At 38.9% G+C, this 22,777-nt stretch overlaps 1 protein-coding gene across 2 annotated transcripts in view; it reads right to left on the bottom strand.

The window, feature by feature from the left end:
* Positions 1 to 22,777, bottom strand: part of BZW2 (basic leucine zipper and W2 domains 2) — a 60,604-nt gene that overhangs the window by 5,169 nt on the left and 32,658 nt on the right. For both annotated transcript variants that reach the window (XM_087773781.1, XM_087773771.1), the window contains exons 5-10: positions 20,985 to 21,050; positions 14,485 to 14,620; positions 10,849 to 10,958; positions 8,751 to 8,921; positions 8,113 to 8,259; positions 3,804 to 3,942 (exon numbers count right to left, since the gene is read on the bottom strand). In XM_087773781.1, coding sequence (XP_087629907.1) covers positions 3,804 to 3,942; positions 8,113 to 8,259; positions 8,751 to 8,921; positions 10,849 to 10,958; positions 14,485 to 14,620; positions 20,985 to 21,050 — 769 coding nt within the window. The remainder of the gene's footprint in view (positions 1 to 3,803; positions 3,943 to 8,112; positions 8,260 to 8,750; positions 8,922 to 10,848; positions 10,959 to 14,484; positions 14,621 to 20,984; positions 21,051 to 22,777) is intronic.

The raw sequence follows: 22,777 nt of genomic DNA on the forward strand, positions 1-22,777 counted from the left end.
CACGGCCAGTGCCTCCAGGGATGTCCCTCATGAAAGGGAGAAGCTGCAGAGCAGGGAGAATGAAGAGCCCGGTGTCTTTACTGCAGGGTTAACTGGAAAGTTACTTGAAGTTCAGGTCTCAGCTTTGTACTAAATCACCCAGTTCGAATGAATTTCTGCTTTCAACCCAAACTGCATAGCCATCGGCAGCAAAGGGAAAAGCACACCCTGTCAGCTGCCACCACAGTCAATCAATCTGCAAAATTCAACTCTATTGCAGCTAACTCAGTTGGGAGGACAGAGCCTTAAGGCAAAAGCTCTTTCAATGCACGGAATGTCACCCACAGTACAGTTATAGTCTTTATGGTATTTTTTTTTTTTCTGGAAAAATTTTGCATCCAGTACCAAAAGAAAGTACTTGAATAATGAAGATATTAAAATATAATTGTGTTCCATCTAAAAACAAAACCAGTGTATCAAGTGGAACTTGAAGATTCAGTTCTTGTAAGTGCAGGATTCCTGCAGCGTTTGAGAAGACAGTCTGCATCGTTTGGTTACAACATCTCTGTGCTGCAGAAGAATATCTCTGAGGCCTAATTATGCTGCCACAAACCAGAGTACTACTTCACGTGTACTTGTGATTTTTTTTTTTTTTTTCTATTTTGTAAACGTTGTCTTGAATTCTAATGCAAAAGTACACAAAGGCTTTGTGCCTGCTAAGGGTGTTTGCTGTTCTAAGGGTGAAATTCTGATCCTCATGAAAGGAATGGTTATTAATTTCAATAGCATTGAGATTTCACATTTGAAATTTCCAGGTTGGACACAAACTAAAAGAAAGGAGACTCTGCAAGTGAATATGATATATAGCATGTAATCCAGTAACAACAAGGCTTATTTTACCCACAGTTAAGGGATACACTGCGACATGGAATGGACTGAAAAACAGCATACATCTTACAGTGCAAGCTTATCTAGCAAGGAGGCTGGGAAACTTATTAGGTGTCACTCAGGAGAATTCAGTAATTCTTATTCTGCAACTGGCTTTTAGATTATTGGTCAAAATGCAGCTGGCAGATTTACAATTGCACTGGCTTTAAGTGATAACCAGAGAAACAACATCATAGCCAGGGATCAGTACAGAACCAGACAGCTTATTTTTCTCTATACTGTACCAGGAACACAAAGATATAATAATAGTAATGTCAACAGGCTTTAACTGACTACAGAACTGCTTTTGCAGATTATACTTACAAGCTGGTAAGAAGCTGCTACCACGTAAGGGAAAACAGGACTTGGGCTTTCACTGGGGGAAGAGTGGATATTCCTCCTTGTTTAGAGACAGAATGAAAAAAAAAAAAACAACCCACCACCACAGGCTTTCAAGACTTTCTAGGTGCTAATGAGCCCCACCATTCCTGTTAATGTGTTTAGGTATTTCCAGGAAAGTAATCCAAGGGCTATTTTATGATGGAAATATGGGAAGGATTTAAATGCAAGATGTTGGACATACTGATGAGAGTAGTCATACAACTAAATTTGTCAAAGTATGAGTGGCATTTGTTGCCTATCATCACTGATGACTATCTTCTTGCCCAGAAAGCACGCCCTCATAATGAGTAATAAACAATAAACTGTCCACACTCATGATGGCAGATAGCTGTATTTCTGTCTGTCCATCCACAGATACTTCAGATGCCTTTATTTGTCACTAGAAGAAGTTCATTAGGTACACTGAAACCTCTCAGGATCCTGTGCACGTTACACTTGAAGCACAACAGAAAGAGGAACACGGGCATCTGCTGTTCCCTCACCACCAGCCAGTAAGAGGTTTTGGGGGCTGTTTTCCTTCACTATTAGGAAACAGAAGATACGCTGTCATCAGCAACTTATCTACAATAAAGTGTATGTCTCTAAAAAGACTTGATGGCTTGTTTCTAGTGGATAGGTATGAACTGGGGAGAAGGAAAGGGTGAGCTCTACCAGCACTGAAACGAAGCAGAGGCAGGCAGCATGGCTCTGGACAAGCCAAAGCCATAAGCCGTTAAAGCTTGGTGACGTCATGTGGGAGAAACAGGAACTGGAGGACTAGCACTCCCAGAATCTTCCCTGGTTAACGCAGTAGCATGTCCTCACCTAAAGGACGCTGCTTAACTCCAAATCTGCCTTAAACAGATGGAGCTGATGACTTCCTTACTCTGCCCGGCGCTCAGAAGAGCCCTACAGCTAGTGGCTGTAAAGTCAGGCGAGCAGTTGCTAGTAGGCAGCAGTAAGTCTGCCAAACAGGGCAGATCCAGCTTCAGCCTAAATGGGGCCAGGAAGGGCTGGCAGCTGTGCCACCGCATGACTGCATCAGATGGCAAAGAGGCAGGTGCTCCGGCACGCCTGCCCAAGATATTCCAGGCAGGAATACGGGCACAGCGACTATCGCAAATGCTGGACACACTGAACTTATGCCTTCTACTGACGGGCCATACTGTAGCTCCAAACACTCTTCTAGACATCATGCGAATCCTAGACAATATTGTGGCACCCGTAGTGCTGAGGCTAGAGTCGTCTCACCCTTCCTAACAAGCCGGCCTGCGTACAACTCCAGAGTCAGAACAAGAGCACACGGGGTGAGCGGAGTAGATGGGAACTGAGCTCTTGGAGCATGTTAAGTTTAACATACAATTTAGTGATTTATTTTCTTTTTTTAAAATACTTTGGAATGTCAGGGTTGCTCTTGCAGGCTAAAGCAGTAATGAATTTACAAAAGTTTTGAAGGGAATCCTACACAAGACTATTTCTAGTTTAACCATCACTTATGATCTGAGGTGCACAGAAGTTACAGCGCTCATTCACCATGTCCAAAGTGAATTTTCTTTTCCAAAGAAAACTGAATAAAGTGCTTGCTGCAGGTTGCAGTTTCAAGTTTGTCCTCAGTCATCAACAGTGTTTACAAATTGTAGAATTTGAGGGCAGAGGGACAAGGTGCATTGCTTTTTCATTTGATCATGAGGCCACGCTATATTGACACAAGGATGGAAATAAATGCACATGATTCACTCACTTCTGCCTTCTGAAGCCATGAAATTATTTTAACAGTCTGAACTTGTTTGCTTTGAACATGTACTTGGACACAACAGGGTGAACAAAGATCAATACTGGGTTTCTACTCCTGCTGATTTTTCTCCTTCAACTATTTATAGCAAGAATGTCAGAACAAACTGTTTTGCACCCACCCCATCACATGCAGTGCAAGACCATTAGTCTCTATGACAACCCGATCAGAATAAACTTGTGAAGAAGTCAACTTCACAATAAAAATTAAATCCCTCAAACTATGGCACCTGCAAGAAATTGGCAGGAAAAGGAAAAGGGAAAGAAGAATAAGGAAAGCTCCTTCTGGCAGGGAGGGAGTAACAAAAAAAAACAAACAAACAAAAAAACCTGTGAAAAATCTTCCTGCCAAGAGGGTTCGCACTTTCAAGGTTTCTTACAACCAAGCTCTAATCTACTTTTTAAATCTGCCAGGAATTTATAGAAATGTCTTCCTAGAACTGGTTTCATACAAGAAGTAAGCCACACTTGAACAGACCATGGACAGTGCTTGGATCCACTACAGGATAAACACCACAGAGAGAGGAAGGCTTGTTCCGGCGTTTCCTGCTCCCACACGCTCCTTTGAACTATCTCAAAGCATAAGGTATTTCAGAGTTCAACTCCAACATGACCTTCTCATGTGCAATACCCGGAGAACGTCTGTTTCCTATTACATCATAGGTGAGTGGCTGGCATACAGAATCCACACACAGTATACAACAGTGGACATCATAGACTTTTACCTTTATAAAAGAGTACCACTATCTTCTGAAAGGCTTTCATGAAGTGGATGTTGTCATAACAGTACTCCTGCACCTTCTGGAGAAGGATCAACTCTGACTGGCCTTGAGTGCTGAACACAGCAAGCAGGGGGGCATATTGCTGAAAGGAAGAGAGAGTAAAAACAAAATGCATGTCAGTATACTGACAATAAAGATAAACAAATACAATTTTTTAATGTATGCATCATGAATTTCATCCCTGAAAATCCGTTTCACTGAAAACATTAGATTTACTTGCCAATTGCGTTTACGTGAACACATACAATGCACGGACATAAACATCCATGAGCTTTTGTACGATGTGCTGCATGCTGTGAACTAAAATCCAGTACCACTTATAGATATTTACTTTTGTAAAATCAATTTATAAAGTCCACATCCTGGAGTACTGCTGTTCGTACATTTCACAGAGTAGCATGCTGCTGATTCACGAGTGATGCTTTATTGATGTTCATAACGTAAGACATCCAAAGACGAAGCACATGAAAATACAAATCTATAGTTTCACAGGGGTTTCAGAAGTCCCAGGAAACTGAATTAAATAAAATTATTCCAGGTTAACTGTGGTCCAGTGTCATTATTTTTTCTCATTATCACCATCAGAGTAGCATGACAACCTTTGCTTTGGTAAACACCAATGTTTTCAAAGCACAGCATTAACTGCTAACTTTATTCTGACGTGACAGTAGCAGTACATTGCATTGTCTTTTCCTGGAGTTTATTAATATAATAAAAGATAAAGCAAAAACTTCTTTGTTATGATTTTTTTTCTCTAATTTCTGACCTTAAAAGAAAAAATTACGAAGGACTATATCCTGTTCACTCTTTCCTTACAAACTACAGTGTTTATATCCATCTCTCTCTCCAATTTCCTTTCCTCTTAGCTTGTAGTGAGTTCAGCTAAGACTGCAATCTTAAATTTCAGGTAATATTAATAGCATTTTTCAGAGCTGAAGGAAGACAAATCACCCTTAATCTTCAGAGCCCCTGGCCAAATATACATTAAGGTTACTATTTAAATTGTTCTTGCACTGCTCAGTTCAGCCTTTCTGCATCATTTTCAGTAACACTGCCAGTTTGGCATTTTTCAGCTGGATTTGCAATGGCCTGATATCGCAGAGTTCTGGTCTGTGCAACCAGGGCTGCTGATGGACGCGGTCAAGTAACAAACCACCCATCACCAGCAGCACTGATGGACATGTTCAAAAGTGCCTACACTTCAGGACTTCTTTACAAGGGGCTAAATCCTGAGGGTTTTACTCAACATGATCCATGGAAAAAACTATTAAAAGACATGAAAATTGACTAAAGCATGAAAAGTCGGTCCAGAATGTCTTTTGCAAAATAATTAGCAGCTATTAATGTAAAGACAGAGAACAAGAAATCACACAGCAATTCTAACAAGAGCAGCTAGGCAGGCAGACAGTATTACTACTTTTGGAAGAAACTTCCTTAAAAAGTAACTATGAGAAATTACTAGATGTAGCTAACACCAGAGGTTGAGTTTTTCCACTGCTGGCAGGTATAGTCACATCTTTAGAAACAATGTTACTGTTTTGGTAAAAGCAGTGCAAAACTTGTGCAGGCTTTGGGTAACAAGACTCCCTCTTTTTCACCTTTCAGCCCTTGAAGCATCCAGCTGATATCTAGGCATGTTGCAGGGACACAGGGCAATATACATTGCAGTTCATTTATTTAACAGCAGCATCAGCAGAACCCACTCCCATCCACAGGTTTGTGAAGTGCTGCTGTCTATAAGCATTAAGTAATTTATATAAAAAAAAAACTCCTATCTTTTCAGTTCAGAAGTAAGATACCTTCATTTTGCCACATCTGACTGACTCCCTTTGCATTCCTCTCTCACTCCTCAACTGGTACAGACTTACAATTAGAAGTTTCACAAGTGTCTAACTGACTAAGGAACCATAAAATTAGCTTCCTCTCATTGCCATCTGAGCTCAGTGGCATTGTTTTCCATTTGCCTCGGGTTAAGTAGCAGCGGATCAGCAGATGCAGTGTCATGAAGCTCCCACCACAGCCTTGCCCGCAGTGCCAATTGTCTGGAGGATTGTCCCCACCCACGGGGAACATCTCTTCTCTGCACTGGAGGTGGCCTAGGGGCCAAGCCCCAGTATTATAGTGAGGTTACTGGGACGATGAAGAACTTATCCTGTAAGATTCAGGGTTTAACAGCTTGCCCTGTCTCCTCCCAAGTTCAGCTCCTGCCAGTCCTGATATGCGGATGGCCCACATGGCATTTACTGGTTCGTGGCTGCCCACCACCTCCATTAGGAAACCACCCATCCAGTAAAGCTTGTTAAGAACTGTAAACTAGGTCAATACTCTGTGCCTTGACACGTCTTTTCAGGGGTCCCTCATATACAGCTTACTAAAAGAAATCTAATAAATTCAAGAGATTGGTACCCAGATGTCAGAGCTTTGGGAACTGTGCCTTGTGAAAAGTTATCTGGCAGGTACAGCCATACAAGAATAAATCCCACCAGCTGGCATGTCCCATGTCAAGCATGTATTTATACGCATCCTGACCCATGCCACCAGGGCGAAACAACTCCATGATTGTTTCAGTGCATGCCGACACACAGGAGGGGAAAGGAACTAGGCTCTGAGTCATGCTAACAGCATTCATTTGATTTCTGGAGTTGGCACACACGTTGGGTCAGCTGAGAGCCCAAAGAGAGGAATCCAAGATCTGTCTCTACCTATCCATAGAGGAAGGACGTGAAACAAACGCTGTTCATTTTTGAACACTGAAATGTAAAGAAGCAGTTAGAAAGGCTAAATTTCTATTTCTACTGCTTCTGTTAAAATCTTACCTGTAAGTGCAAACAGTAAATACCCCATAGAAATTTGTCCTCTGTTTTTAGACAGTGGATGTAGCTAGAAAGATGCCTATCTTACATAGGCAAGAAGCCTTACCTAATTAAGTGGGGTTACATACATAGCTGATGGCTTGGGTCAGTGAAATGCATAGGACTAAGTATCCTGTCAACAATATTTGTACAAAGCTAGTTATGTTTCTCTTTTCCCAATGTTCAAATATTCCAAAAAGTGTTTGTTAATTTGCCCTGCAGTACTAGACAATAGATCTCAATGGATACTCTGTTACAACTCAGAGAGATGAGATCAATTTTTACATCAAAAGAACAAGAAAAGCAATCTCTCTCCTCCTTCTGGAAACTATCTCATCTTTCCACTGCTATTTGGGTCACTTGAGAGGACTTCAAGGCATTCAATCTTACCATCAAAGACTACACAAGATCCCAAGCAACTACATTTCCAGGATGACTGATTGGGAAACCAAATTCAGATTAAAGGACAGCAGTAGTAGGAGCTAAACCAACATGGGAACTCCAAGTATGGAGAGGCATCCAATATGAAGAAGAAAGGAATTCAGATGAAGCTTAAGATCCATTTTCCATAAAGAATGAAGTACAGATTGCTTCTGTCCTAGGGCAAATCTCTGCAGCCCTGGCTATGAAGGAGTATTCTCTTGCTCATGGTTTACCAGCTTAAAAGGACTAATTCTGCTGAAAAGTCTCTCTGCCTCTGTTCTCAGTTCAAGTGTCTTGCACCGCACAATTTCCTTCAGACTTAGATGAGGAATACCAACCACAGCAATGACTCCGATGCCTCTGCATTGTTTTTAGGTTTGGGTTTTTTTTTCCACTCTAAGGTCATAAGAGGTTTTGTACCAACATGGAACTGTGATACTGCAATCTGTCAATTAGCAAACTACAGCCCATCTTTCTATGCATTCAGTTCTCTCATCCACAAGAACAGAACCTGGATCTAACCAGCTCTGTGCAAAGCCAGCACAGGTGCTGCCTCACCACGCTCCCAAAACTTGTTTGCTTCTGGCAAAGACATCGCGAAGGCAGTTCCTACAGGCTTACTAGTCAGGTCTAAGCAGAGCTGAGTCTCAGCATTTGCTTAGCATTGCCCCAAGGCAAGAAGCCTCTCAGGATCGAGTGCACTGAGAAAGCACAACACAGAGGCACTCAGGCTGTGGCCACCTCCGTTTACCCTGGTTCTCTGCACTGTATGCCTCGGGGCATTCAATAATCTGAACTACCTCAATTTTGCATTCATTTAACTAAAGGAGAAGGTACTATACACAATGCTTGGTGTGCTCAGTGTCAGCCCTCAAAACTCTTAAATCTTCTGAATTTAAACAGGTAAAAACTTGACAGCTGTAGAATGTATTCTGTTAATTCACAGTAGCCCTTCCCCTCTTCACCCATGCACGCACCTTTAGATGTTTGAGGGCTTGCTCTGCAACCAGCTCTTCTTTCTTGTTCCATTCCACAGCATTCATGACACAGGTCCACAGGAGACCGATCACTGCCGGCTCTGGCAGCTCATTTCTCTTCATTTCCTCTTTTACATAAAGCACTACCTGGAGCAGGAAATAAACTGCTGTCTTAAGCAACATTTCCAATCAACCAGAAACGATGCTGACTTACCAAATACTTGCAGTCATTTACAAATAACACCACAGTACAGAAGTAATAAGAAACAAAATTAGAACAAGAATAATAAAAAGGAAGCACCTAGCATGTTTTTATTTAGCAACATTACTATTACTTGGCTACAAGTTTTGTCCCTCCCCTCCAACCTAACAGTTAATGCAGTTAAACGAAATACATTTTCATCAAGTATAACTGAACAAACTAAAACCAAACCCCACAGCCAGCTACACTTGCAAATCCAGAGGATGTTTTGTTGCTTTAGTCTTAAGCACAGAGTGAACTGATGAATAAATTAAAATAATTTAAAGAAAAGCAGAGAAAATCTAAGAGGTGCTCATATCTGTTCCTCTGTACCTACTGTTGATTTAAGTCTGACTATTGTTTTATCAACAGAAGTTGCAAAAAAATCACTCTTTACCTCTTTAATTGGGCATTCCTGAGAGAGACGTTCTTGTAGCTCTTTTTGAAGTTCTTTACGAGTCCCCAGTGACTGCTGAACTCTAAGGAAATCTGAGAGCTCTTTTAGACCTGCTTCAGTAAAATACTTGGCAAAATGGTCCACATTCTGCCGGTTGGCTGGAAATAGTTCCTAAAAAGACAGGAATGCTCTCTGTTAAATAAATAACCAACTATGTCTCTTGACAGAATGGAATGAACGTTTTTTAAGAATGAACAGTGGGAATCACCTTTTTAAAAAAAGTCAATGCTTGTATTAACACTGGAAAAGTCAACACTTTATTCATAATGTTGTGTTTCATTATAGTGGATGGTCAGTTATGTAAAAACCGTAACACCCTCTCCACATGAAGTGCATGTACTTACGAATAACTACGAGCTTAAGATCATCATAGAATGCTTTGGGATGGAAGGGACCTTTAAAAGGTCATCTAGTCCATCCCCCAAGATGTCGCTGTTTCGAGAGAAACTCAGAGAAATTATACCTTTTCCAGATTCCAAGAGTTTTGTAGGGCAAGTACAAAGGAATAGACAGCAAAGCCATTATATGCAAAGTGCATTTACCATGCCCTCCCAGTGCGTCCACACATTCACCTCTTAAGAAAAATACACTTAGCAATACATACATGGCCCAGGCACCCTGGCCTGATGCCGCTACTCTGCTGAGCAATGATTACCACTAATCCATCATTTAATAAAAATCACAAAATCCACTTTGTAATGTTACCATTGACTCCTGTAGGCATTTCTAATTCAAAGACACTGTCAATCTATGATTTATGAAAGTCCAGCTACTTAGAAAAGTTAAAATTGTTGTTAAAAATTGCTACAGCAAATGCCCCATCTTGGCAAAACTCAATGGCATTTGCTTACCCTCCAGTTCTTGCAGTCTAACAATGACTTGTGGGATGGATAGCACTTTTTTTACAAAGAAGCTAGACACTCTCAATCTGATTACTTACTGAAAATGAGATTAAGAAGAAACTATCATGAAGGCATCTATGCTAGGCAACATCATCTGATACTTTATAGTTCTTTAATATAGCAGCATAACGAGAGCCAACAGCTGAAAACTTAAGTCAGTCAAGTTTGAAACAGAAGTAAGATGCAGTTTGGTTTTTTCCCCCCTCTCTAATAAAAAGTGTAATTAGCCCATTTCCCAGCTTTATGGCAAACTATTTATGACTTGGACTCTTAAAATGAAATACAAATTGGAGAGATGAAGGGGAGTGGAAGGTTGCTTCACTTTTGAAAGTTTCTTGCCTAATCATAAATTATTGAGGTAGAAACAGGAAATACTGCTGAAATTCTCCAGGGAGCGCTACACAGGATACAGCAGATTTGATTGGATTATCGCAGCAGCAATCTTTGAGGATTTAAAAAAAACCAAACTATTGATCTTCAGAAAGACACTGGGAGAGAAAGGCACATAACATTGCTGCATATCCATATATACTCTACATACCTCAGGCCATTGCTACAAAGCCAGAACACAGGTTTTGAGTCCAAAGGCTGAAAGCCTTCCTGCATTGCTCCTACTAGGTCTGCTGTCATCACTGCAGGACCATTTATGCTACCCAGATGGCTATTGCTGCAGAAAATGAGCTTACTGTGCTTTCACTACACTATTTAAACACTTGCTTTGGAAACTTATATTTTAATCATAACCCTTTATACTTTATTTATTATTTACAAAAGTAAAACATATTTCAAAAAAAATAAAAGTCCTCACGCACAGTTGCTGGTGGTGTGTGTTTTGTCAGCAGTGGTTAGAGAAAAAAAACATTTAATTAATTCCCAAGCCCCATATATACAGTCTTTCAGAAGGCATTTAACGACAGGAAAAAGAGAGACAGAATGTAAAAACATGTGATATTTAATATTCCTGAACCTGTATCAGTGCTACAGCCATAACAATATTGCTGTGATTCAAAACATTTAAAAAATGCTAAGAGAGTCTGAGGGGGAGTTAACATGCTTACAGCAAACTACCATCTGCATTTTATTTCCTTCTCTTTCCCAAGGAGAGATAAGGATTATTGAAAATATATTGTACTTACTAGCAATCTTTTATCAAGGTTAGCTTTTCTTAAAGCAGAGGTAACGGAATTGGCATCTTTCTCTGCCATCCATGCTTTAAAAAGCTTTACAGCAAAAGAGGCTGCAATCCCTGTTTGAGAAAAAACACAAAACATGCTTCAGCTATTTTCAACAGGAATTAGAGATGGCTATAAGAATTACAGGGTTACAAAATGGTTACAAGAATATGGAATGAAAATACATTTATGACAACAGGACCAAACACGTAGAGCTGAAATGCTCAATTTTTCTTTAATGCAGTATTAATTTCCTGAAGTATTTTTTGATTGTTTGAAAATCTTTTCATTCTGTATCGCCCATCTCCATTCAATTGTTCAAAGATTTTCTTTGCAATTTTTTTTCCCACCTCCCCAATTTACAGATCAAGTCCAATGCAAAAGGAAAACATTATGCATTAAATCAGTTAGGAAATGAAGGCACAAAATAATAAAGCATAGTCAGGAATAAGAACTGAAAAAACAGGCTTTTTAGCAAGTACTGGAATAGGGTTAAATAACTTTGCAACTTCAAGGTAACCGATTGTACCCTGTCCTCCTAGGAGGCATTTAGTAGCTGGTAGGACCAGGTGCAAATACTATTTTAAGCGGAAAAATTCCTTCCTCAAGGCACAACTTAGTATTTCTGCATTAAATCAAATGAACTCTACCTCCACTAACTGTAGCTTTCCTAGGGAAACTAAGAAACCATTAGCCCCACACCTCCTATTTCCTACAGCAGCACCACCACGGCTCTGCTCCAGCTTCTCGGCTGTGAGCGGCAAGTGCAGGGAGCTGAAGGAAACTGAAAGGTCTCAGAGATGGAGACCCAGCTCATCCTTGAGGAAGGTCCTCTGTAGGCCAGTTATGCTTCTCTGTACTACACTCATATCAACATTTCAACATTTACAGTGCTATTGAGGGTGATGATAATGATAATGGTATTACTATGCTACAGCCAGGCGTTATAACTTTCTGTTTCACCTCCAAACAGTCCTGAAGCTCTGAGAGCTAGATCGGACCTACTGGTAGGAAGTAGCTTCGTCATTCTTAGCCACTTTCTAGATAGATATCCATTCTTTTTATTTCTAGGATACATTGACTAAATGAGTCATCAAACAAGAACAGAAGAGATTATTCCCAGAGCAGTGTAAACTTCATTAACGTTCATTACAGATCCTGACTGTCACAACAGTTTTGGCAACCTTATTTCAAGAGCTTAGTCGTAAGGCACGATCCTTGGAGAAGTACTATATGGAGCCACAGATGCACACTGCCATGCCAAGAGAGGCCTATAAATACTACTTTGGGCTTGTTTTGCATGTTATACAGCAAGTTCCAAGTAAAACCAGCATGATGCAGCGATCATAACGTCTATGGGCTGACATAGTCAGTCAAGACTGACATTGTCAGTCAAGACTGACAAAGCCTGGTCAACCAACAGGGGACCTAGGCATAACGTCCGCCCGTAATTTCTGAACCTGCAAACACAGTTCAACATATCTGATGTGTTTATGAGTTCAATACCAACACTGAATGGAACTCTCTGGTCTCTGTCACCAAGCACTGTCCCCAATACCCATGTCCTAAACCCTTTCTCAAGTTTGAGCTTAAAACAAAACAAATCTTATGCCAATACAAATATCAGAGGGAGGCTGCTCTAGGACTTCACCACCCACATATGTTTTCAAACTTACTTCTAATTTACTGTCCAAATCTATCATTGGCCAGTTCCTATATTCTATTAATGTGCTGCCACTGTCTTTTCCTTTAAATAGCTCTTCTGTTTTTCTGTTTTTTCCCCTATTTGCAGAAAGCAACTTCAGCCATTCATTTTATTGATTAACCCTGTTAGCTGCTCTTTGCATTTGCACTTGTTTTTCAGCATGGGTGACAATAAGGGTACACTTAACCCTGATGAGGTTTCACCACTGTCTAGACTTTTCTCTGTCTCTGCTAGAAATAGGTCAGCCATCCCCAAAAGACATTTTTTCCCATCTATACATCACAGTAAAAGTAATAACAACACTGAAAAAGGGTAATCCTAAAATGAATTAGGTATTTGTCCTCAAACTTGATGGATCTCCTATCAGCATAATCTATCCTCTCTCCCTTTCAGCCAATTCTTTGCCAATGTTACAATTGCCACGCTGATCAACAACTCCCTCAGATAATTTTTTCCTCATGTATTTTAACCTCACTTGCCTGCAGCATTGTTTTTTGTAAATCAAAGAAAGTATCAAGTTTATTTTTATATGATCTACCTGTTTTAAGCCTTGATCTTTTTCCTGTTTTTCATTTATCTTCACATCTTTAATTATTCTTTCATAACAGATCTATTCCAGAACACCGATTGAACAATCTTTTCCTCAAATGCTGACACAGGTACATTTTTAGTATATATAAACCATAACCAAAAGTATATGTAAGCTCCTGACAAAAGTTTAGGGCTCCTAGAAGCATAAATTCGTAATGCAAATGGAATTTGTTCTAGGGTTTGTACATAACAATTGTGTTCTTAAAATTTTAAATTTAAAATACAACAAATTACTTGAATTTTAAAAATTTGAGCTTTCAGGTGCCTCCTGTCTTCCCATAACTAGGAACAGACTTTGATTCAAAAACATTGCAGGCCATCACCCTAAGACACAGATTAGTGTTTTTCTTTGAATTTTCTCCTAGTTTAATTCTGATTCTGTAAGCTGTGGGTGATGACAGAGCAAAGCTGCAGCTGTGGCTTTTCTTTCTGCAGCATTTAGAAAACAAATGTAATGGTTAGCATGCAGCAAATGAGAACATGAAGTTAGAACACTTTTTTTTTTAAAAAAAAATGAAAGTTAGAATACATTTTAGCTAATATATAGCTCTAACAAAACCAAAAAGATTTCATGAAAACTGTTCAACACTGACAGTGCATTTGCAATTATTCCAGGTAGTCAGTAACTGGCAGAGAAAGACACTGTTGAGCAAGCATTTAGAAAATCAGGATGCCAAGGTAGATGGCTATAAATAACTAACTACATAAAAACCCTGCAAAAAAAAAAAAAAAGTAATCTCAAAAAGGCATTATACCCTAAGACTGAAAGAACAGTTACTCATCGTATGGTGAAGACAAGTCCATGGGAAAGTGTATCAAACACTGATCACTACTGGTATGAAGGCAAAACGAGGATTTGAATATCTTGTTTTCTTCTGCAATATCCAGGTGGCCTGCATGTGTTCTCTGTCCCGCTTCACACTCACCTGCACAAGATACTGGCAACACTGGAAAAAATGCTAGTAGGCATATCGCAGGAATAGATATTATACTTCACACTTCTATAATATCACAATAATACATATATTCTACAATTTTGCATGTATAAACTTCCAAAAAACATAAATCCTTTGGGGCTTATTTTTGCTTTTTGTTGCTTTTTTCCTGTGTTTGACTGCCCTCTTATTAGATTTCACAAAGTATGTTGGCTGTTACTGTCTGCATATGCTTCTGCTTTAAAATACTAATTTTAAAATACTAATTTCTGTTGTACAGTTACAGGCTTCCAACATATGAAATATGTTGCAATAAAATACATCTCCTGTTAAAGCTAATGTAAGAAAAAAGATCATATAGAAGATTACCTTCTTTGACTATATTGTCAGTGAAGAGGCTTGTTAAAATTGTAGCAGGAAGAGTCCCATTGGCTAACAGGATGCCAGAAAGCATTGCCAGCTTTGTCTGTTCTGTCTCAGTAAAGGCTTTAAGAAACAGCAGAAGCTGTGGGTCAGACAAGAGGGGAAAAAAAAAAAAAGATATATTTGAGCCATAGGCAACGATAACAGGTAGAGATGAATATTAGCAGACAGTTTAATTTCTTATTTCTCAAGAAGTCCCACTATAATTAATAGCAATCACGTCAAAATCTGTCCTGAAGCATGGCAGTGCCATTTCACTGATCGCTTATAATTTCACTTTCCGTAAGGACACAAGCATGTGGAATAAGGCCTTACTCAGGGAGACAAACCCTGTCTTCTCCAAATATACCTATACATGTGCAAAAATAAAAGTGCTTGTTAAAGGCTTGAGGCCCACAGAAATTACAGGATCACAGGCTTGCTGATTTCAACAGGCTGACAGGAACCTGCCCATTCACATCTTCAGACTTCGGACTAAGCCCCACACAGTTGCGGTTCCTTTTCTAGCTTACAAAAACTATTACTCATGTGAACAATAAAAGGATGAGAAAGTTTCCTGTTTTCCTGTTGGGGAAGGGAACACAGCACAATTACAACAGATTTTCTATTGGCTAAAATAATAAATATATTTCAAGTTCAGACATTCTTGATAAAGCTGACAAAGGACAGACAGGAACAAAAGCTGCTTTAAGACCTTGCCATTCCCACTACTAATTACAGGAGGAAACAATTAGCTTCAGAAAAAAAATAACAAATCTCACCATCTTAAGTGCTAGAAGATCTGAACTACATATTTAGCTCTTGAAGTCTAAAAATGGCAATTAAGTCTTTTAAATATCTTAATTTCGTATGTTAAAATGAATGACTTGAAAGCATACTGATGAAGTACATTATGCCTCTTTTCCCTTACATCAGGAAAAAAAGTTGTGCTAAATGAGATTTTGCCAATAGCATTACCGTTAACAATAATGTTTTCTTAACATGTTTTTAGCAATCACAATATGGGTGATGGGAAAAAGGAGGCTACAGAGCAAAGTGCAGCTTCATTCATCGCAAAAAGCTGCTGGCTCCATCAGAAGCTAGCTTACAAATTTACCATCATTAGAGGGAAAAAAAAAAAAAAAAAAAAAAAAAAAGACTGCAGACATCCATTTCTGGAGTTAAAAAGGAATTCTCATTTCCTTCTTCAGCCACCAGCACTTTATTCAGCTACCTTCTGCTGTCATGACACCCTTTTTCCTTCTCCAAATGAGCAACAGATGCAATCAAAGCAGAACAGCTCATTCTGATGGAAAATTCCCACCCAGTTTCCAATTTAAGGGTATTTCTTAATTACCAAAACCTACCCATACAAAGGGACAGAATACCACTCATGTCCCTGTGCTTGTTTGTTACCATGGACAGTGAGAGCTCTTCTCCAAGACATCTAAGCAGCTTATCATTAACTGGAAAGCTTTCTGCAGTGATATTTTAAAAATCCAGATAACTAATGAAGTTATTAAAACTCATGCAGTGTTTTATGAATAGCTCTGCTCTGTATCAGTGAACAAAACCAAAAAAAAACCCTCATTCATACGGTAGTACTTACATAATAGCATCAGCTTTAAATTATAGCTTACCAGGCCTGAATGATTCAGCCACAGACAAATCATTTAGTTTTTTTAGTGGGCTTCAGCCAAATGATTGCAACATGCAGTTTTAAATTAAAAGAAAAATTATGAAACTGTAAAATCTCAAGGTGCAATTTTATTTCAACAAACTGTGACTCACCACCAAAAAAAGTAAGAAAATTTGGGATGCAGATGAATGGAACTATTACTTCTAAATATATGGATAAGAAACAAGTGGTGTGCTGTATTTTCAAATGCAGCAATTAACTGGTATATATAATGGTGCAGGTAAAGGAACTCCAGGGCCACGTTTAATGGGAAGACTGAAAACATTTTAACAGAATTTCAGTATAAGTCTAGTGTAAAATGGAGGCCCAGGGGGTTTCAAATTTTCTTTATGCAAGCTTTATCCACAATACTGTACCAAAATGAGATCTGCACAAGAAAAAATCTGAATTAGACCTTTTGCTCTTTACTGTAAGTACTGAGACTGTTAACAGAGAGGAAATGGCTTTAGATTTTTGTATAGGCTACTTAACTCTTACTCCTTCTGCTCCCATATAAGCAACAGATTAGAAAGTGGTCACACTGACTACTTTAACATGACAGACCAGGTTTTGACATATTTCTGAGCTGTAACCTGCATTGGGTTTTGTCAGTAATGAGTAGACCACGAACAGTTATACCCCATGTCAGATTTGAGTCACGAAAGCAACAACGGCAGTAAATCCAGCTGCAAAGCCAGAGTTATGCAGTCCAAGGTGGAGAAGGATTCTAAGAGAAGAACATCCAAACATTTGTCAACTCTAGTTTTGAGAAATCTGTATTTGTTCAAATGTTTTGGAAGGTCTGAAATCAAGTATCTATGAAGTTCACAGCCTCATCCTCTTCCCTTTCCTTTGAAACACACTTCCTGCAAGTCTCTTAGCATGAATCTGAATTATGGTGTTCTTGAACTGTACCCCACTGCAGTATGTTTTGAGCAGGAACCTTATCTTCTACGTATCTGTCACTACTTAAAGTACTGTTGGTGCTACTAGCATAATTTCTGTTTTAATAATATTTTTGAAAAGCAGTTCAAATAAACTTATACATGTCATTTTGTGTTGTTCAAGAATATTATTCTATACTTTCAAGCAATTGTGAAACATAGCCTAATTTAGGGGGAGACTGGGTGATGGAAAGAATCAAAGCCTTTAATAAACCCACTTAAAAACCATCAAAAAGAACAAAACGTTCAGTTCAAAGCTGTCGTTTCAGGTTTTTATTGCCGATTACTTGAAGAGCTCTTCTTTTACCATCATGATTACAAACCCCAGCAGGGAAGTCACGAAATGTCCAAGTCACTTCAGAATAGTACTAAACCACCCATGGAAAGTTCTCCACGCCAATGCTTCCCTGCTGCTAGCCAAGCACTGGCATTACTGCTTTTGTTACAGATACAGACTGATTCCGGGCATAAAATGCACAGTTCTGGCTCACGATTTTGTATTTTTATCATAGCTATAAGAACTCCCACTTATTTAAGTGGGAGTTCAGAATGCCTAATAAGCACAAGACCAGACCTAATGTACTGTTCCATGCTATGTTTGTCTTTAAAGAAAAAGTCTTTGGGGCACAAATTCTGGGCATAAAAGATACACGCAAGTAAAGACACACATGCAAAATTTAAGAGCACACAAGAAAAACAAGTGCTTCTGCTCTCCTCTTGCGATCTGGAAACCTTAATAGTGAAAATTAAGGAATTTTATCCACACAGGGAGTGTGGTGTCTTTTTATACTTTCATTATCTGAAGTGGTCTGTTGCTTCAGCATCTGACAGTTTGTCACATCTGTAGACAGCACTGAATTGCCAGTAATGGAGAAAGCAGCTAACATAACAACAGATACCTGCTGACTGATGCTTGCCTTTCATTTAGCTGACTTAAAGCATCTCTGTTTACTCCCTATTTGATCTCAGAATATTAGTTTCCTCTTATTTCATAATTCACAGCTTGATTTAGGATTCTTTTATTAGGAAAATAGGAACATGAACAAAGGACCTCATCACATCTCCCAGTACTCCAGACGTTCTCATATGACTCAGTAATATTTACCACTGTTAAGACCAAAAATATACTTATCTGTACTTTATCCCAATTTTGATAATAAAAAAACCTATACAGAATGCTACTTAAACATACAAACACACTATATAGGGAGCTAATATTGCATTCTTCATCCACTGACCTGAACAGAAATACATATGTCAGAAAGATGAACACAAATTTGGAACCAAGAATTTTACTGAAATTATTGCAAAATATTGTCATAGGTCTATGCCAGTACACTGAGCAGTGCTCATATGAACTTAACCTGCCTGTATCAAAAAACAGTAGGTGAGCAGTACACTTAAACATCTTTGTCTTCTGTTGAAACTGCTTGCATAAAATAATTTAGATTAAAAATTAAGACACGGTTTGCTTATGTCACTAGAAGAAAGAATAACTGGCAATTTTGGGGGGAGAGAGTTAAAAAATAAAACATTTGAAAGCTAGAAGCAGACAAAAAAGGGAAAGGTGCTGGGAAATAATAACAATGTCCTAGAGACAAAATTATGAACTAGAAGTCGTAAAGAAAATACTTGTACAAATACTGCCATTTGAGAGAATCTCTCTTAAAAGAGAAGTCCCACTGACACCATCTGCTTCTTTAGAGTGAAATTGATGGTATTGCTTTGGTTTTTTTAACATGACTTTTTTCTGTGAGAAGAGCTAATATTCCCCCAAGGGCTCTAGCTGCCTAATGAATCTGCCAGAAAAAACACTTTCATTGCTGGGACAGTGACCCATGAAACAACATCAAGGAGTTGCTTTCTTGATTTTCTAACCACTGACTAACTGCAGTAGACTTTGAACTGCTAAATCTTGCAGAAACACCTTCTAGAAATACTAACGTATCTGTCTTCTGACCCTCTATGAGCAGCTACTCTCATCAAGTTACTGCACACAGTGATTAAAGCATTAAATAGTTAAAAACCCAGCAGCCTCATCAGTGAGATGACAGTCACTTGGTGACAAACAGGGGGAGGGAGAAGGTAAGCAAAAGGTATCTACAAATAGTCCTCAAGGTTTTTAAGGCAATGACAGCGCAGGTGCGATACACAGGCCCAAACCTTCACAACCACCTTCCCAGTTTCTAATTCTCGATAAACTGCATTAACTCAGGAAAAGAGCGCACCCAGCACCCATGCCAAAAGGCCAGGTCCCCAGGAGCCACACCAAGATTCGCACCAGAGCACACAGCTAAGGGCGGTGATGGAAGGGCAGATGGAAAAGTTACCCCCCAGCCTAGGATGACTATGGAAACCCAATCTCATGATCTATTACACATGATGTAATCTGACACGAAAGCATGTACATAAAATTGAGATTTGCAGTCTGCAAGGTGAACAAGCCCACTCTGATCCTGTGCTGCCATGGCTAGCATGCTTCCAATGGCTTTAAATGAGTAACATGACTCCAGTCACACTGTACCTCAAATTACTGCTTTCTCTCAAGCTAGCGTATGGCTAATCTTCAGATGAGAGCCACTTGTTCCTCAACTAGAGAGTCAAATTATTATACATCAACCATAGTCTCATCTTGTTACTAACTGTGCAAAGTGAATTCTTAGAAACTTAAAGGATTCAAACCCAAGCAAGTTACAGAAGAGAGAGGAGGCGGCTTGAATTGACATAGCGTTTGCTTAATATGCTGAACACTCTTTGAAACTTGAATGCTATGAGTCAGCGCTTCTCATGTCAATGATTATAGTAATTAACAACAAGAACATTAGATTTGTGTGGGGATAGAGGTAAATTTAGGTCTTTAGAATGATGTATTGAGCAATCAGCATCACTTAATAGGCATGCTGGCCACAAGCGCAAAAATAATTTCCTATATGAGCAAAAATGTATAAATCAGAGCCAAATTTATTCAGCCCCAAGAGGTGGTGGTGAGGCATCATGCTCCAGACTTACCCTCACTTGACACTTGCAGCAATCTTTCTAATACTTGAATAATATGGAAACACACTTTTACTTTTAACAAACATGGTATTTTAGTCACAGGACACGTTTTGTCATTATCGGCATGCCTGTGAACTTACAGAACAGCACAGTGTTTATTACTTATGCAGGACATTAGAAAAAGATATTTACATCTGTTACTAGGAACTCAAAATAGACAAAGTAAGTCTATATTTTGTTTTTCAAAAATTTCTACCCAGGTATCTCCTGTCTCCTTAGAATTCAGTATCACAAAACAAAACAGTATCCACAAATATCTGTGACAGTCTAACAGGCAAATCCTGAGCACTCTGCCAGTGGTGATGACTTTCTCTTGCACATATCTATGGCCTCGAATATAAAAACTTGTGGTTAGGATTCATTCCACAATGCAGGAGTACTTTAATACTCATACACCAAGTGACATTCTGCATGGCAGATTTGCATTTATACTATGGAAAAAAACCACAGAGAGCTGTTTTATTAGCAGGATAGTAACACCACCTCTCATTAAGAACTATACCCCAAAGCATATCGAAGTTCTGCACAGAAAAGCCTGGGATAAGAAGGTGAGTTTGGTCAAAGCAACCAAAGGAAGCATTAATTTAGAATTATTTTACATCAAGTCCTGCCAGCAGTATTCCCACAGAGCTAAATTTGCAGACAAAAGCTGCCACCTGTAGATTCCATCCTCTTTTCCGGTAGAGCTAAATAAAACACATAACAGCACTGCATTTGTACATACACAACTATATTAGATATAGGGTAAAAAATATGAATGCTCAAGAGGAGACTGCCACTAACATTACCTTTTTGATTTCATCTTCAAATGCTTTCTCCAGATATTTGTATCTCCTGATGAGTTTATTGAAGACCTAAAGATAAACACAGATTAACTTAAAAAATGTAACAATTGCAGCCATCCTTCTTTACAAAAAAAGGCAAAGGGAAACAAGACTGCCACTACTGAATCTATAAAGAATATCTTTGATAAGACATTTTTTTCTTTTCATTATCTCCACAGCAGGAAAGAAAAAGTAGGAAGCACTGCTGGCTTCTTACACTCTAATATTCCACTGCACAGTTTTCCTTTAGACATTGTTTCCAGGAAATAAGCAGCCAGCAGAATGATATTTCTGCAGTCATCTGTTGCGTTGTCTGTCTCATGGCAGACCATGAAATATCTTTCTCTATTAGTTTGTTCACAAGTGGAAAAATACAAGTTTTGCAATTCATGCTTCCTAGAGCAATGTTTGAATCAGAGAATTTACTCCAGTTTGAGAGTCGTCTTTTTCGTATTTCTCGAAATTTTAGTCTTACTCTTACTCTACTTTTCACCCTATCCATAGATCAAAAGCAAGGGAAAGGAGGAGGAGGAGAAGGAGGTTAACTCTGCACCCTTCCCCTGGTAATGCAGCTCTGGGGAAGCTGTCAGGTGTAAACCGATGGAGTGAGGCAGTCAGGTAGCACTGCTGGGCATCTTCAGTAGAGGCATGATCTTTGTCAAATCCACTAACACGAATGCTTACAACAGAACACGCTACTGCCAGGGAAAGAGGAAGAACATTTGACAAAGCTTTTACAACAAATATGTTCTTGGAAACACTTGTCCTCCAGTTTTCACCATTTGTTTCCCATCGTGCAACCACAGATCATGAAAGCAGAAGCAGCACAGGTGCAGGGCGCATTCAGATGGAAGAAGTGAGAGAGAAGAAATTAAATTAAAAAGATAACTGCTCTCACTACTGTACAAAGGGCACAAAACATATGACTCACTGTCAATGGTAAAAAGGTTTATATGGGGGACAAATGACATTATTGTTAGGCTGGATGGCGGTGGTGGGGAGAAATAAGTTTAGAAAGTTTCAAATTCACTTTTCAGAGAACGTAAAATACATCCAAACATCCTAAATGGTAGTATTTTGGCTCCGAACAAGTGAAAAATCAAGTTGTGGCCATGCTGAGAGGCAGAGAGACACAGAATTCTAATAAAATAAGGTGTAAAGTAAGGTATAAGATGAAAATGTAAGCTAGCATCTTGTTCATATTTCCAAACAAAATTTTGCATATTTTTGTAAGCCCCTGTAAACGACAGAAGTACACTTCATAAGCAAATAATCTGCTAAAATATCAGTATTAGCTTTAGTCTTTTTTCTTGAAGACTTTTCACTCTTTGAATTGTTTCCGCGACTAAAACCACAAAAAATAGCCACACTACTGGTTCACTTGGGAGTCAGAGTAAGAAATTACCTAGAAGATAAGGAAGCTCCAAACACTATTTTAGCCTAGCTCCACTTTTTCTTAATACAATAAGAGCTCTATTTCCCATTATGCGTGAAAAAAAACTAGCGAGGTCTACAAAAGGATACATCTCTTCAGGAATTAACTACAAAATGTTGACTTATTTTGGTGGCTTTTGGTTTGAAATGCAGAGAATACATTCAAAATGCCACTGCTTCAAATCCTGAAGCCTTCCTTTCCATTTTCCAACACGCAACTTTTTATTTTAGTTAAATTTCTCCTTGGAGGACTGGGACTGCCAATTTTTATTATAAAATCATTAAAATACTAAAATTCAAGACAACAGAATCAATGCTTTTAC

This window comes from Nipponia nippon, unplaced genomic scaffold (assembly GCF_047370975.1).
Source record: "Nipponia nippon isolate SJK-2023a ecotype South Korea unplaced genomic scaffold, ASM4737097v1 scaffold_1, whole genome shotgun sequence".
NCBI classification, from domain to species: Eukaryota; Metazoa; Chordata; class Aves; order Pelecaniformes; family Threskiornithidae; genus Nipponia; species Nipponia nippon.